Source organism: Podarcis pityusensis (genome assembly GCF_964106645.2).
Source record: "Podarcis pityusensis genome assembly, chromosome: 10".
NCBI classification, from domain to species: Eukaryota; Metazoa; Chordata; class Lepidosauria; order Squamata; family Lacertidae; genus Podarcis; species Podarcis pityusensis.
The window spans coordinates 55,678,091-55,695,867 of NC_138035.1; the positions used below are offsets into that span (position 1 = coordinate 55,678,091).

General features: G+C 39.4%; 1 protein-coding gene across 2 annotated transcripts in view; it reads left to right on the top strand.

Moving 5' to 3' along the window:
* The window catches only part of MET (MET proto-oncogene, receptor tyrosine kinase), a 96,586-nt gene that overhangs the window by 15,900 nt on the left and 62,909 nt on the right, over nt 1-17,777 (top strand). The window contains exons 1-2 of one of the 2 annotated variants that reach the window (XM_081023457.1): nt 1,839-1,859; nt 10,283-11,503. In XM_081023457.1, the coding sequence (XP_080879583.1) occupies nt 10,298-11,503 (1,206 nt within the window). In that variant the 5' untranslated portion in view covers nt 1,839-1,859; nt 10,283-10,297. Of the gene's footprint in view, nt 1-1,838; nt 1,860-10,282; nt 11,504-17,777 lie in introns of those variants that run through there. The other variant, XM_081023458.1, reaches the window with a different exon arrangement.

Genomic DNA, 17,777 nt, shown 5'->3' on the forward strand with positions numbered 1-17,777 from the left:
TTTGGCTGGGGTTTTTTAAGTATAAGAAACTGATCCCACCCAACATAAATTCTATCTGAATGGAATGAAAACAACCCCACCTTTCAAAAGCAACCCTACACCCTAAACATGTGGCTTTTCCAAGCAATATGTTCCAAGATGCAAGTGGGCTTTAATGGATTTATGATGATGCATATAACAATAGGGATTCATTACAAATGTGATGGTCCTTGGATAAACTGTGGCCAAGAGGAAACATGGTAGTCTCCATTAATTGTACTAGAGATACCATCATGCCAAGAATGAGGTGAGCTGTGAGACAGGATGAATGGCCGTAGTAATTGACAATGTCAGCACCTGGAAGGCAAAACAGTGGTGCCTTGTGCTCAACAAGGTTGTTCAGAAAGCAGTAGTAGTAGTAGTATTTTTTAAAGCCTATTCAGGTCTTTATTTCTGTTCCATTAGAAATCGCTATAATCTTAATTAGAGTTTTAATCATTTTTGAAGGAGGTCGTATCATCAACTATGTACACCAGTCTGATTTTCGTACCAAATATTCCCCAAGAAAACCCTTAAAAATGGAGGTGGAGACTTGCAAGTTAAAACATTGTACATTAACTGAGAACTTTAATATACTGTAGTTCATTATTAAAAGTGTAGTTTGCACACAAGCATCAAATTCTCTCACACAATTCTTGTGATTTATTATTATTATTTTTTGATATTGAGCGTTTGGTATCTCAAGGATTAGCACAGACAAGAGATAAAGCAAAAGTAAAGATATCATATCAAAAGGAAATTAGCTCACCCCCCCTTTTTTTTTTTACTAAAGATAAATAGCACACTAACAACAGGCTCAGTTTAAAGAAATTTAAATCCAGTACAAGTGTTAGAACTTATTCTAAAGCAGGCAGCCGCCAACCTGCAGCCCTCCAGTTGTTTTGGCCTACAACTCCCAGGATCCCTAGCCAACAGGACCAGTGGTCAGGGATGATGGGAATTGTAGTCCAAAACTTCTGGAGGGCTGAAGGTTGGGGATGCCTGGTCTAAAGAATGCCTCTGCAGACATGGGAGAACTAGGATGTGGTCAGGAGAAAAGAAAGGGAGGGAAGGATGTTGGCTGAAGGGATGAAGGTGGCATCGGAAAGGGACAATTGGTGCTGATTACAGCTGCTTGTTTTCAGAAAGAGAAGGGGAGGTTGTCAGAGGAATTGGGTTTTGGGTTTTTTTGGATAGTGGGCCTTTGGGGAAAATCAGAAGAAAGCTGGTGGGAGACCTTAGGGTCAGTGACTGAGAGTAAAATGAGTCTGTTTTTGCAGTAGGTGGGTATGCATAGTCAGGAAATGGGGCTTGAAGGTGAAACAGCCAAGGAGGAAGAACTGGGCATAGCAAAGGGAAGAAAGAGAGCAGGTCTCCTCTCAGAAGAGGGACCTGATTGGGTAGAAAATGAGGGATAGGGGAAGGAGGGCTTCGTCAGCTAATCGATTTGCAGTGGGGCAGGGAGATTTGATACTTGTCCTTGCTCTGTAAGGTGGTGTGTGTGTTAGTGTGCTGGAGGTGAGCGTTCCTGTTCAGCAGCAAAAAAAAAAAGGGATATAGAAAGAAGGGAGAAAAAGGAGAAGGGGGGAGCCTGCAGGAAAGTTCCTGGGCATAAGGTTTGAGGCAACTTGGGTATTCAAAGATTCCTAACTGCTGAGTTGGAAACCGCTACCTCTTGATGCTCAAGTTGAGGTTAAAAATTAATATAAAAACAAATATTGCAAAGCCTCATCTTCCTGTTGGTGGATGGGTGTTACAAATCTTCAAATGGTGCCAGCCAGGAAAAGCTTGTCCAAAACATTTGCGAAATGGCTTCCAGATAGGCATCTTCTGCTGTCCAGGTGAGATAGAGTAAAGAGATTAACATATATTTGGGCTGTTCTGGAAGGAGCCTCAGGCTATTGAAATTTATTTGGATAGTGTTAGTGGGGGGGTGGGGTAATCTGGAAGGAGTGGTGATTAGCTGATACTACCTTTGGCTTAATGCATCTATTCTAGAAGGAGTCTGACATTCTTTTGCTTGATTTAGATTTGCAAATGATAAGGGAGGGACAGTCATCAATGGGTGTTGCAATTCAGTTTGCTTTTGAGCATGTATGCCTGACTTCCTGTAATGGAATCTTTTTTGGGGCCTCTCCAGGCCAGAGTGGAACCTTCCTTTTCAGGTATAGGCTACCATAGCAAAAGCTGGAGTGTTTTCAGGAGTGCTTCTTCATAAGAGGTAGCACGGAGTTCATTGGTGCCAATATCTGCAATGTTAAAGTGCATAATATCTACAAGATAGTGGGGGGCGGGGAGGCTAACTGATTCGACCAGTCATTTGGAAGCATGTGTGGAGACCATCTTGTCACAGATACATGGCCTTTATTCTTAGTATAAAAACTAAAAATGCTGCTTTTCACAGCTCCAGATTTGTAGACAATCAAGTCAAGGGAACTTTCTTGCAAGTCAGGGGAAATTTCTTCCTTCTCCCTCTGCCTTTCATTCAGCGTTCCACCCATTATCAGGTTTTTCTTAGCATTTTCAACAGCGTGCCTTAACTTGTTACAGTTAATCTGGAACTCTGCCTGTTTTGTTTTTCATGTGTGTTGTGTATATGCTTTTAATGTAAGCTGCTCCAGAATTGTTTAGGCAATGAAGAGTGGCTTAGAAATATTTGAAATAAATTTTTTTAAGTGGTGGGGTTTTTTTGAGAAACTGCTACTTCCTGGCCTAGCTTTCAAGCTGCTGGAGCACCTTCTTTCTTCTCATTATCTATACAGTGGTACCTCAGGTTAAGTACTTAATTCGTTCCGGAGGTCCGTACTTAACCTGAAACTGTTCTTAACCTGAAGCACCACTTTAGCTAATGGGGCCTCCTGCTGCTGCCGCGCCGCCGGAGCACAATTTCTGTTCTCATCCTGAAGCAAAGTTCTTAACCTGAAGCACTATTTCTGGGTTAGCGGAGTCTGTAACCTGAAGCGTATGTAACCTGAAGCTTATGTAACCTGAGGTACCACTGTACCAGCATCATAGTCATATGTTTTGGACTCACCATAGCCATAATTTTATTTCTGGTAATGGAGGTCAGATCCTTCCTCACTGGACATCTTCCACTGAATTGGTCCACTAATTGGTCATCAGCTGTAATGTTCTCCTATGGCATGAAGTATTTTGGAAGAGTCTCACAATTGGGGTAAAAATTACCTTGAAAGCAGAACTAATAAGTGCTGCTCATGTTGCTCAACGTGAACGCTGCAAGTTTTAAAAATTCAGCTCTGCAAAGGGTTTTTGTAAGCTCCTGGGATACCATTGAATCCTGCTACCATTTTTAGTGATATTATTAAGAAAAGCAAGGACTTTGTTATAAAACATAGGTTTGAATCCAACATCATGTAAATCCAACCCAAAACCTTGAACAGATTTTGGAGGATTGCAGTGTGGAGGAGAGGAGCTGGAGTTGTGTTGTGGGAGCAGAAGTCTTTTCTGCTCATTCATGGGCACAGTTGAAAGCAATCAGTGGGGCTCAGGATTCAATGGTGATGGTGTTGAGCCCCACTGCTGTAGACCATGGGGTATGGATTGTAGCCTCATTTTTAAAATTTTGTTTGAGTAATCCTATGAGGCAGCCACTGTTCTGTTCTTAATCATGGGAAACTGAAATCATCATCATCATTTAGCTGTTAATTGTCTTCTAAACCACTGTCACAAAGGAATTAGACATAAAGAAAGCCTGTCAGAACTAAAAATGTCTTCAATTGTTGGGGTGCCTGTCTTATTTAGAAAGCTATTTCAGAAGAACAAGGGCAGGCAGCCACACTAAAAGCCCTGCTCTGAGTTATTGCAGAGCAAGCTTCTGAGATCTCTGGAACTCTAATAATTTAGCGTTTCTCTGAAGTATGTGTGAAACTGGTCATGAGATGCTATTTGTTGAAGCTGTCCATTCTCCTCTCTCCTTTCAAGCACCAAACTTTTTTTTAAAAAAAAAGGTGCATTACCGGTTAGATTTCCTAAAGCAGAGCTTGTCAGCTCAGATCCATATATTGATGTTAGTCCCTATTGTCTGCTTTTTACTTCCATCTGTGTTCTTTTGTAAGTTTTGGTTCCTAGGCTTTCTTTTGGAGACTTTGAGCATTTTCAGCTTCCTTATTATGGACTTGATCCTTCAACCTTTAGCTCATATAGCAGCACACTTCAACAAATGTTGACTGATATTCCACATTCTTAGTTTTTAAGCAAAGTTATTGATCTGCTTTATTCTTTTGGAATACTGTGAATATTTTTTAAGGTTCATTTTATACAATCTTTTTAAAAGCCTGTAGTGCTATTCTAGCTCATCACTGCTACTTCCAGAAGCAGCAAAATAAATCTAGTTGTCTGACACAAGCCCAAGAGCTTCCCTTATTCTTATGGGTTTAAAGCACTACAGCAGGTAACAAAGGAGAGGCTATGATTTGTACTGCACTCCAGTCTGCTTGCTGTAAATTATTGTTAAATGAGTAAAAGGAATAATATATTTTCTTCAGAATGGATGCCTGTGTTTAAGAGCCTGTTAATATAAGCCTGGCAAAACAGTTGTTCCATGAAAAGCTGTTGTAAAATACACTAATATATTAGACCTATGAATAGGATATGCATATAAATGAATTACTTAATCGCTAAAATTCTGAATGCATACCTGGTGTTTTTTCCACTGCTCAGCTTAAAAAGAATACACTAAAGATCTTTCAGATGAGCCAAGAAGACTGTAACTTATTGTCAATACTGTTGATGACTCGCCCCCCCCCCCCAATAGCAGGCCAATTGCCTGAATTTATTTATTGCTCTTCCTATCTCCAGTTACCATTCTTTCTTCCTTTCCTATAATATCTGGTTATTGGGAAATGGTCATCATGTATATATTAAGTAACAAGGAATACAAATTTGGTTGTGGATCTTAGACACTTCAACCAACCATGGTTCTTATTGCTAGCAACTGATTTCCATGAGAAACTTGCTGGTTGTCCTCACCCAACTTCTTCAGTTGCACAATGTATTCTAGATTCTTAATGTTGATGCAAACGCATTCATTTTACTTAGTTATGGACTTGATAAGTTTAAAGCTGCATAAACAGTGTTTCTTGGGCTTGATGATGCACTGCACAATGGAACTTGGTAGCCTTAAAGGAGGGCAGCCTTAAATCATTCCCCCACTTGCATATTTAACTCTGATGTGAAAGTTTTTGTGTGGAACCATCTTCACATCGAATTAAGGCTGGTGCCTTTGCTGATGACATTTTGGCATCTTCTTAAAATTGATCCGTGTACCCAGGCTTTTGCTGGTGCTAAGCTCCAGCAGATGGTTGATTTTTTTATTCCTGCCCATTTTCAACTGCATAGTTTTTTGTGGGGGGTTTTCTGCATTGTATTTGTTATTGTTGTATTATATTTTAACTTTGGTACACCATCTCAAGAGCGTCGGGAGAGGCAGTACTGTAGAAAAACTTGTTAATAATAAAGCTGATAATGTAGCATTTATGCAATTAGAGGAATAGATAGCTCTTATTGATACCTCTTTCAAAATACTAGGTTGGACATCTAAGCCTCTTATTTTGCCCTCGGGACTACACCAGTGTGGTGTAGTGGTTAAGAGCGGTAGACTCGTAATCTGGTGAACCGGGTTCGCGTCTCCGCTCCTCCACATGCAGCTGCTGGGTGACCTTGGGCTAGTCACGCTTCTTTTAAGTCTCTCAGCCCCACGCACCTCACAGAGTGTTTGTTGTGGGGGAGGAAGGGAAAGGAGAATGTTAGCCGCTTTGAGACTCCCTAGGGTAGTGATAAAGCAGGATATCAAATCCAAACTCTTCTTCTTCTTCTTCTTCTCCCCAGGCCAGACCCCTCAATGGTCCTGCTCTGTATTGCCCTCTTATGTTTTTTGCCTTTCTGGAATGTGTGTGTGAACTACGGAGGTGTTGAGGGTGTGGAGGCAGAAGTGGGGAGGTGGAATATGTAGCCTGCTATACAAAAATTAAGAATCACATCTGTTAACTCCGTCCACTTTTGCCTCTGGACACCCTGCCTACCAGCGGCATGTGCCCCCAAGACTAAATGGTTCCCTACCTAGTGTAAGTAGATTAATGCTTTCTGGTTCTGAGTCAATATGACTGCTGAATTTTCAAAGTCAGATAGATAACACTTTGCAACAGAATTGACATATTCAACCTGAAATTCGTACCTGAGATGCTATGGTCACACAAGAGTTGGATTAACCCAAAGCACTTCAAACAATTTACAGGGTGATAGCCAATGTTGTCCAGCTAAGTCAGAGTCAGAGTAGACCCACTAAAAGCAACGAACTTCCATTGATTTCAGTGGGTCAGCTCTACGACTTTGTTGATTATCACCCACTATTAATCTGTGCTAAATCGTTGGATAAGGGAACAATTTCTGACACACATGGATACATGATCCATTGTTTTCATTTTTACTAGTATGAAATAGCTTTTATTTCGGTATTTGTTTCCTTGTGTAAATTTTCCTTCCTGCTGAACCTGAATGTCTGAACTACTTGGATTTACAGAGACAGGAGAATGGTACAGGAGTTGCTATGCCTATTCCTCCTTACCAGCTTGTTGAGTGGCTTTATCCTGAATATATTGTTGACCCTACTCCCTTAAAATAGCACAAGAAGCAATGAAGAGCCAATTCTAATATTCAGAAAAGGTGCATAGTGCAACGTTCCTGTAACTTTACTAGTGCCACTGCTAAATGGGAGAAAGGAATCTTTCAGTGCACAGCCCTATGTAAAACATAAAAGCCCCTAATTGCATGTAGAAAATGAGGCTTGTTCATTAGTATGAAGTCTACACGAGTGCAACCCACATTCTCAAGTGATAGTTTCTCAAGGGCTGTTCTGTGTATTTTCTGAATGCTTCCACCCCTTTTTAAATGATTGCCAGCATAATACAAGTACTGGGAGATATTTGTATAATACTGGAGTTTCCTAAATGAAGGTTTGGAGCGTTTCATTGGAGATGCCGTTTAACATACATCCTGTTTTTGGAACACTGCATTTGGGGACAAGATTATTCATTTGGAACCTTCCGATTCTGTTGTTGGGACCATAGGGAATTGCCTTATGCTAACTCTGACAATGGATCTGCCTAGCTTAGCATTGGTGACACTGATTGGCAGTGGCTTCCCAGTAATCTTTCCCAGCCTGACCTGGAGACACCAGAGTTTGAAGCTGTGGTTTTTGTTTTTATTTTTGCATGCAGAACATCTTCTTTGCCAGTGAAACACAGCCTTTCCCCTAATTCTAAAGGGACTGGTTACTGAGCAGAGAGCTCAGTCAATAGATCACGAGACTCTTACTTTCAGGGTTATGGGATCAAACCCCACCTCGGGTGAAAGATTTCCTGCATTGCAGGGGGTTGGACTAGATGATCCTAAGGGTCCCAACTCTACAATTCTGTGATTAAAGAATCATAGAATAGGACATGATGCTATGAGTGGAGTCAAAGATATCTGCAACCTAAATCAGGACATTAAATAAAATAAACAGGCATAAGATAGTCAGCAGGGATTCTGCTTACTTGCAGAGAGAAAATAAACCACACATTTGCAGCAGTGAATATTAGTCAGGCCACGTAAGTTTCCATCATCAGGATATCAGCCGCAACACTTATATTTGCACCTCTTGTAATATGACATGTCATTTCTTACCACACTTGTGGTGCCTGGCTAGTACTCATTTCTAAAGACTCACACTACACGATGCATCTTCCATGAAAGAAAACTGACATCATGCTGGCCAAAAACAGATTTACTGTTGACTTGTTCAGTTTTGAGGTTTCTGTTGTCCTTAACAGAGATTTCTTTCAAGTTCCTTTTATGTTTAATCCAAACTGGAGAAACTTCTACACTGGCAACACTGGTATTGTAGATCTGATTCAGCAGATCTCAGTTGCTCAGCTGTGACTGAATCAAAATGATTTGTTTAGGTAGACCAATCTGATACTGTATTTCACATGACCTTATAAAGAGTTGGGTATTTTCTTTTTTCTTATCTCCTTTCTCCCTATGCATTTTAATTCTGCTTTTTGAGAAATTGAAGAGTTTAGGGCCCAGCACATATTACTTCTGCAAAAACCTCCTGTCTGCACAGATTAATAGCACAAGCCACAGGGAAATGAAATGCAATATTTATTGATCTAAAGCAGTGGAAGGAACACAGCAGTTTCTTAGAAATCAATTACTTTTGAATTCTGTCACAAGTTATCCAAAACAAAAATATGTATTAATCCTAAAAGTATGGGTTGTATTCACAAAACTGCTTCTACAGTGAGGCTTTCCCACCCTCATTCCTTTATCCAGAGAAGCCAATGGCATGCAGGAAAGGTTCAGGTGATGGCAGGGGTTTCAGGCTACATTCCTACGCACACCCCATTGAACACAGTGGATGATGCCCAACAAAGCCACACTTAAGTCCAAGGATTCCAGTGAGTCTGTTCTAACTAAGGCTGCAGCCCTAGCCTCACTTATATGAGAGTAAGCCCCATTGAATTCAAGAGGACTTGCTTCTGAGTGGACATACCTAGAACTGGTTTAGGAGAGGAAATAACACACACACACACACACACAGAGAGAGAGAGAGAGAGAGAGAGAGAGAGAGACTTCTGAGTGATCTGAAGTGCCTTCCATTTGTGCAAGCGGCTCCTTAGATCCAAGCCAATGTATCTTTTAAACAAAAGCTGTGATACTGTTTCTAACGTAGTAGGACTCTTTGTTAACTTTGTTAAAGCCTTGTTGAACATTTCTAGAAATAAAAATAAATAAATAAATGCTTTGAGCTTGCTAGGAGCATTTGTATATTGGTAACAATACTATTCATCTGCAGCTAAATAACATTTCCCCGCAAAATCCTGTAAACAACATATGGCCATGATTCCTTTTGGATTGTTTAATTGTTTTCCTCCAGGGAAACTAAATTTAGCTTAGCAACTGTGCCTAAGTATCAATAGAACAATGTTTGGTGTGACTTAACAGTAGTATAATGTGGAAAACTGGTGCAAAACCCACTTCAACCACAATTCATTTAGTGCCCATATAGTCATATGAGTCTTTTTTTACTCTGCAAACCACATCAGAATGAATACAAAGGAAGAAATTTGCAAGGTTAGGCTCTTCACTAGCCTAATTAGCTTGTCAGTTCTTTGTCTGAGTGTGCTTTTTGCCTGCCTGTGCATTCTAAAGGCTCCCCAAAGTGACTTATTGCTGTGGGAATTAAAAAAAATGAATCCAATTAATCCCAGCAAAAAAAGTCAATAAGCAGAATATGCAGAAAACACATTACTCAAGCAGTGGTGTAATGATCTCCCCCAAATGCTCTTGGCATGTCAAGAACTATAAAAGATTTTTTAAAATTTCCCACTTGGTATGAAAACAAAATACTCTCTTGAAACACACACACACACACACACACACATACACATACTACTATAATAATATTTGTTACATATTGTTATTATGTGATGGGAAAAATATAATGAAGACTGGGTTTCTGTTCTGAGCTATATAGAATTATAGAATTGTAGAGCAGGAAGGGACTATGAGGGTCATCTAGTCCAACCCCCTGCAAAGCAGGAATCTCTTGCCCAATGTGTGGTTCACACTCACAACCCAGAGATTAAGAGTCTCATGCTCAACTGGCTATACTATCCAGGTGTGATGCTAGTGGAAATTCATAAATTTGCCACACTTTAACAATAGCAGTCACATTTTTTTCAAAAATTGGTGCCTTACCTATTTTGTGCATGGTAGGTTCGTTCTAAAATTCACTGAAATGAACATACTTCTATTACAGCAGTTTAAAATGAACTATCTGTTAAATCAAATGGCTGCCTACTATCTACATTTAAAAAAATGTATTCCTAATTGATTTTCTTGAAAATTTTTATCAAACAGTTGAATTAAGTTCCTTGTATTGGTAAGCAACTATGACATAATTAGCTTTAACTATCTATTTATCATCTATCTATCTATCTATCTATATGTGTAAAGTAGCATGTTTCAAGGATAAAGGAACATGAACATTCATTATCAGAAGGGCTTCCTCTTGTTGCTGCTTTTCATCATTTATATTCAATTTTTGGTCACCACCTTGCTATTGTTTGCATCTCATGGTGTTGCCTTCTGATAGAATAGCTAAAGTCTTATACAACTTAGGTGCACATTTCCCTTTGCTGATTGATAATTCGTTCTGTGATTTATTAACATACTGACTTCCTAAATGTTTTTTTGACAGGACAAATCTGCAGTAATGACGAACCCTGCTACTTCTGCCTCCAGGATTATCTTATTTCTGTTGATATTGGTACAGAGGAGCAAAGGTAAATGTAAAGAGGCAGCGTCAAGGCCGGAGATCAATCTGAATGTCAAATACCAACTTCCTAATTTCACTGCAGAAACCCCGATACAAAATATAGTTCTATACAAGCACAACATCTATGGGGGAGCGGTCAATAAAATCTATGTCTTCAATGAAAGCCTTCACAACATATTTGAGTACAAGACTGGGCCCGTTCTGGAGAACCCAGATTGTGCTCCCTGTAAAGAATGTAAGCCTAAAGTAAACCAATCTGATAACATCTGGAAGGATAACATCAACATGGCTCTATTCCTAGAAACATACTACGAAGGCCAGCTCATCAGTTGCGGCAGCGTTGCAAAAGGAACTTGTCAGCGCCATGTCATTCACCCTGATAATCCTGCTGACATTGGAAAGGAGGTCTACTGCATGTATTCTAAAAGGATGGATGAGGAATCAGACCAGTGTCCTGACTGTGTTGTAAGCCCTTTAGGAACCAAGGTTCTGGTAACAGAGAAGGAAAGATTTGTGTACTTCTATGTTGGAAATACTATCAATAATTCATCTCGGCAGGACCATTCGCTGCATTCGCTGTCTGTTCGGAGATTAAAAGAAACCCTGGACGGTTTTGAGTTTCTCACTGCTTACTCTTACATTGATGTACTTCCAGAATTCAGAAATTCCTACCCTATTAAGTACATCCATGCATTTGAAAAAGACCACTTTGTGTACTTCCTCACTGTCCAGAGAGAATCTATAGATTCTCAGGCTTTTCACACAAGGATCATACGGTTCTGCTCTTTCGAGTCCGTGTTGCATTCATACATGGAGATGCCTCTTGAGTGCATTTACACTGAGAAACGGAGGAAGAGGTCAACCAAGCGGTCGAATGAGGTATTAAATCTCTTGCAGGCTGCGTATGTTGGTAAACCAGGCGCAGACTTAGCCTCGGAAATGCGAATCGATGTCAACCAAGATATTCTTTATGGTGTATTTGCTCAAAGTAAACCAGACTCTGCGGAACCAACTCATAAATCTGCTGTCTGTGCAATCTCCATCAAAACCATCGACGAGTTCTTTGGCAAGATTGTAGACCAACAAAACATGAAATGTCTTCAGCATCTGTACAGAAAGGACAGCAAGTACTGCTTGAGCAGGGTAAGTGAGCGTGGTACTAATTAGTTACTTAAATCGGCTAATTATTCACCCATCCCTAGTCTCATTTATATTGTGCATTCCATTATTCAGTGCATAGCCCCATTGATTTCCATTGTTAGTAGTGTGTGGTTTTTTTTTAGGGCTACCATTTTTTGGCTGAAGTCCAGGGCCAATTATTTCAAATTGTTTAAGTTGTCTGTCTAAATAAATAACAATTAGTGCTGGTCACTACCAGAGATGATTCATCTTTGTAAGAAGCGGTTCCTGTAAATTGAATATAGAGGTCACTGGAGAGGCTTAAGAGGATACAGCATCTATTAGAAATAAAGATCCCTTGAAAAGCCTGGATTCATTGAAGACAAGCACCTACTTTGCACTGGACCGCTATGTATTTGTTAGATTTTTATTCAAACTTTCTATTGAAATAGGCTTCAGGGTGGCTTTAAAATACAAAAATTAAAACACTATTAAATAGCGACAACAAACCTGAATCCATTAAGGCAGTGATGGCCAAACTTGGCCCTTCAGCTGTTTTTTGGGACTACAATTCCCATCATCCCTGACCACTGCTTCTGTTAGCTAGGGATGATGGGAGTTGTAGTCCTCAAACAGTTGGAGGGCTAGGTTTGGCCATCACTGCATTAAGGCAAATAAGTGAAATCAAAGCTACCAGTAGGAAAACAGTTCTGGCCATTTGATGTTAACTGCTGTTAGAAAAGAACAGACTTGGTCAGTGGTCTAAAACATGGCAATCATAGCTCCAAGCAAATTTGCCTGAGAGAACACCACTGCTGCGGCACCAGTGCAGAAAAGGTTTTCTCTTCAGAGCCACCAGCCTAACCACTGAAAGGAAACACATCTGGAGCAGGGCCTTGGGTTGCATTTGGGCAGTTGGGAGAAGGCAATTCTTCAGAAACCCTAGCTCCAAACGATCTATGATTTTACAGTTCAAAAATAATCACTGTAAATGGCTTATTATTCTCTTACTATTTTATATAAGCGCCATATATTTTCTTTTATGTTTGTATGATTTTTGTGCTTCCTTTTAATGGGTCTGCGGCTGTATAATAAAATTTAATTGATTTTGATGGCTTTACCAGTCAAAAAGAGTTCTTTAAAGAGGCATGTTCATCACATCCACTTTTATGTGGCCCAGCAAACATTTAAGCTCTGAAGCAATGCACCCAGTTACAAACTTGCAGTGCAGTCCTGTGCATGCTTCCTTCAGAAGGGGCACTGTGTTCAGTGGGGCTTACACCCTAGTAAGCGTGCCTAGGAGTGTAGCCTTAAATTTTCACAGGCATAAGCCTTGGCAACATTACCTCATTCCTCTGCAGCTGCCAGCACTGCCAATGAAGTGATGTAGCATTTTTCATGTTGATGTCATCCCACACCTTAAAGGCTCAACTTGTCTTTGTGTGTGCATTTTATAAGTGAAATGCAAACTTCTCTCTTTTTTTCATTTTTTTGAACAAAAACTCAAATTTTCCCAAATATTTCATGGAGAATTTATGTGCTGCATATCTGTCTGCAGCAGTTCAATATCCAGAGAAAATATATTGCAGACCACTTTACAATTACCTGAGCGATCAGAAATTCTAGCTGTTGCAACATCAGTTTTCTAGATAGGAGGGAGGACTGTGTCTTTAGGAATTTGGTTGTTTAGTTAACATCAGGTGATGTGTGAGATCAGTGAAAGTTCAAGTTGACAAAAGGCTTAACCACCTTTTTTCACAACATAACTTCCTGGTGTTGGGCTACTAATTTAGTTTAAAACAAAACTTGCAGGAGTTTATAAGCATGTCTGGGTTTAACAAGATTTCACAGACAGACTGTATTCTGACACCAGCCTTTTGCACAATGTAGCTAAATCACATAGTTTTGTTTGTTAAATTGACAACATCGTTTTCAGGAAGATTCAGCAACTTCTATCAAAATAATACCAATACTTCCTGTACCCCACCTCTCAGCCCTCATTATTGCAGCACTAAGAAATTAATATTGTAGCCTCTCTCCATCATAGAAGTACCTGAAATAAGGGACTTTAGCACTGTATAAAAACTTTCTGCACATTATTTTTGCAGCTTTTCAAGTACATGCTTGTTTAATTGAATAGTTACCGGTAGTTGCAGGCACTGGAGTGTGTGTGTGTGTGTGTGTGTGTGTGTGTCCAATAGGCAAGGAAATCTCACCAGTTCACTTCTGCAAATGGATATGTTTCACAGAACTGTCCCCACAGAATGTAAATTGGATTATGGAAAAATGAACTCTGTTCATTATTTGTGTGTTCTGAGCTCTAAGACTCAGAAAAAGTGAAAAGCAAGCAACAAGCTTTGCATTAGAAAACAATATATGGATGCTTTTGTTGATTTTTGCTGGACAAAAACCATTAGCTATCAGCTTGTCTAAGACTGTGCTTAGGACACAAAACTAAGCTTTTTAAAAAGTCCTCTCTAGAGCTTACCAATACCAAACTAAGACATTTTAAAATAAAGTGTTTTCATTCATTTTTCAAACTTACCAGCTCAATCAAAAACCTGCTATGCCCAAAGTAGTTTAATTTAAGGTCAGTCTCACTGAGAATGAATGAAGCTCTTCAGCTAAAGTTGTTTGTGGCTTTCACCTGGTGGCCCCTAAAATGTGCTATAAAAATATATATTCTTTGCACTTCTCAGGAATATTTGTAATGTGGCGATTGTAAATTGCTTAGAGGGGTTATTGCAATCAAGCAGTATATAGATTTTATTAAATAACATAAGTAAATAAAATATTGCATAGTCACCTCTTGCCCTTTCCCTCTGGTATTTGGAACAAAATTCTTCTTCATCTTGAAGTTTAATTTCCTTTACTCATTTTTCATTCTAGAAAGAAGTGTTTAGAACAGTTTTCGTCCATAGCAACATATTAGTGTTTGGCCTCTCCTTTTTCTTTTAATCTGGATGTTGTTTTTAAATCTTTTAACTCTTTCAGATCAGTTTAATAGTATTCCCCACCAAAGTATTTCATTAAAATGTTGATGAAATCATTGGCCAGTTTCAACTTATCAGGAAAATGTTGCTTGCTTGAGTATACTTTTCAGATTCTGCCAGTGTTTTGCATATGAATATATTAGGGAAGCTGATGGTTTGATTATCTGAGCAAAATGCAAAATTTCAATAAATGCCATAAGATATGAAATCAGTGAGCAGGCTTTTGATGAATAACACTGATAAGATGAACTATGGAGGAAATAAAATGAAGATATGCTCCTAGTAGTAATTGGGGGAAAATGTGTGTATTTATTTTTCCTGATTTTTACCTCAGAGAAATAAGTGTTGTAAATACTTTTTATTAGAAATCTTAGAAAAAATGCATTGTGAGTTTTCTGAAATCTAACTCATTAAACACCTTCATGCTAAATTGTTGCTAACATACAGGTAGACTTAAATTTGTCTTGGGATACTTAATTATTGCTTTACATAGAGAGGGTCTATAGTCCCTTCAATAAGAGATAGTGTTGCACTGTGCATAGTATTTGTTGGAACAAATCCCCAGAGCTGATTGCTATGAAGTGGGCTTTGCAAAAAACAACAACCCCATCTCTTGCCTTCCATTGTTTGTCATTGTTGCAGTTCCTGCTGCAGCACCCTCTCAGCTTAGCACCCAGTGCAGGACCACTTACACTCCCCTAAATCTGCCTCTGCCCCAGCAAATGCAGTCAGAACATTGCTGTGTGCTCATGTTGAAGCCTACTCAGAAGCAGTGAAGGCAGCAAAAAGGTACAGTGGTACCTTGGGTTACAGACGCTTCAGGTTACAGACGCTTCAAGTTACAGACTCCGCTAACCCATAAATAGTACCTCGGGTTAAGAACTTTGCTTCAGGATGAGAACAGAAATTGCATGGCGGCGGCGCAACGGCAGCGGGAGGCCCCATTAGCTAAAGTGGTACCTCAGGTTAAGAACAGTTTCAGGTTAAGAACGGACCTCCAGAACAAATTAAGATCTTAACCCGAGGTACCACTGTATTTATTTTTCACCTTCACTGTGTCCTCTGCATGTTTTCCAGTGAAGCTTTTTAGGTGCTTCAGGGCCTTTTACACATTGGCCCAAGGAAGGTAATTGAACCATGGATATGATTGATGCTTCTTTAGGAGGAGGAGCGGTGAGAAGCCTTCACTAGACCTGGAATTTCTATACTGGTGTCAAATGATGCAGCCAACCATTTCTCTTGGCTGTTCAGAAACCGCTTCCGATTGGCTGCAGGTGCTTCCTGCATTCAAGTGGAAGCCGTGTTGGACATTTGGCTTCCAAAAAAGGTTACTTACTTACTTCTGAGTTTTTGGCATTCAGGAGCCGATTTGTTTGACAACTAAAAGGGTTTACCCCCATACTGGGCTAGCTCCCCTGTCAGTGAAGTTCGAGGTTCAACATTACCTCAAAACAACAATACATCTACAATCAATAATACAGCAACACACAACCTTTCACCACATGTGTATATAACAATACTGCCGCCAGACATTTGAAATCCATTAAAAACAGACATTAGATTTTGGGATTATGCTCTTTGTTGTAAACACTAGTTTTAGTCTACCAAGAACACTTTTCTATGCAGTCCCTATCAATTTCAGTGGGAACATAAGTGGGAGAAATACTCTTTAGGTTGGACCATTAAGGGGCCACAACCCTTGGTGGAATATTTTTGGGAGGGGGCACTGCAGTGGGGAGGCAGGGTGGAAAAATTAGCTTCTGCCACTCCTGTTATGTATACTTAGTTCTGGATCCAGTCTATTGATTTTGCTCTTTTGCTAGTTCTTATTTTAACTTCAATAGGAAGAGGACAAAGATTCAAACAATACCAGGGGAAAGGTTTAAAAAACCCAGCCACCTTTAGTTTCATTGATACTAGAGCATGGTTAGCAAACAAGCCTGGAAGCTTCTGAATAATTTCTCTGGCATTTTATTTGCCACACTCCTGGTGGGGAAATGAATACGGTGGACTGGGCACAGATTCAATTTTAGTCATTACCAGCATGAAGTAGTCAAATTGAGGATGCTAGGTCTTGCAATTTTATCCAGTACAAAACAGTTGAAATATTTCAAGACATGTGGCATAAACTGTAATTCAAAAAACAGCGACAAAGCCCACTATACAAAGCACCTAGAAGAACTTTTATCTTACTGACTTTTTGCCACACTCTATCATTCTGCCATTGCATGATAAACTGGTCACTATCAATGTCAAATGAAGATGCAAATAGAGAAAGAAAAGATTTAGGAGTGTGAAATGAAGGCAAGAGGCCCCCTGAAATGAAATCAAGAGAGACAGTGAAATAAACACACAATGATATTTCTTTACAAAAGATGATAGATGAGGGGAATTGACTTATGCTTATTTTGTAATGGGAGAAAATAATTACAGCCTTCCACCAGGAAACCACAAAGACATTTATTGATCTGTTGTCCCCTGGATATGTCTAGTAATATTTAATAAAATAGAGACAAATAACTGCTTCAAAGCTCTGTAACTATAATCTCTTTTTTTAGTACAATTTTTTGGCAGGATTAAAAGTATCACATCTCTTGATTGTGAGTAGCTATGTGACTTGTTTTAAACAGACACTCACCTTAAGTAAACGGATTGAACATTACAAATAGATACAAAATATACTACTTTTGTGTAAATACATATTATTTCCCCCATTTTTTCATGCTTTTGCAGTATTGCACAAAACAGTACAACACAAAGTTTCAAAATAAATGTGTTTTTATCTGAAAACAAATGGAACAAAAGAATATAACTGAACTGGTTATATGTCAAACTTAATTATTGTGTACAAGTAATAGGGACGGCATCATCATTAGTTTTTGTTCTTCATTTGTGAAAAACTCCCTCAGAAGGTTTGGACTCTTCTTCATTGGAGGTTTTTAAACAGAGGTAGGATCGTCATCTGTCATGGATGCTTTAGCTGAGTTTCCTGCATAGCAGGGGGTTGGACCAGATGACCCTAGGGGTCCCTTCTGACTCTATGACTCTGACACAGTTGTAGTCTGGTTTGTTAGGTTGACTGTGGTGGGTGTAAGAAGTGTGGTTGGTACTACTTGGCTGCAAGCAACTTGTAAGCACTTACAATTGCTGTATGTCTTAGAGATTAACTGTGTTTTCTGTGCCTTCTGCTTCCCTTAGCCGGAATCTGCCAAAATACCAGAAATGGACAAGCAGCAACATATTCTAACATGCTGTGATCTGCATACTAATTTTGCCAAATGAGTTATGTGAGGCTTGAAAATGTT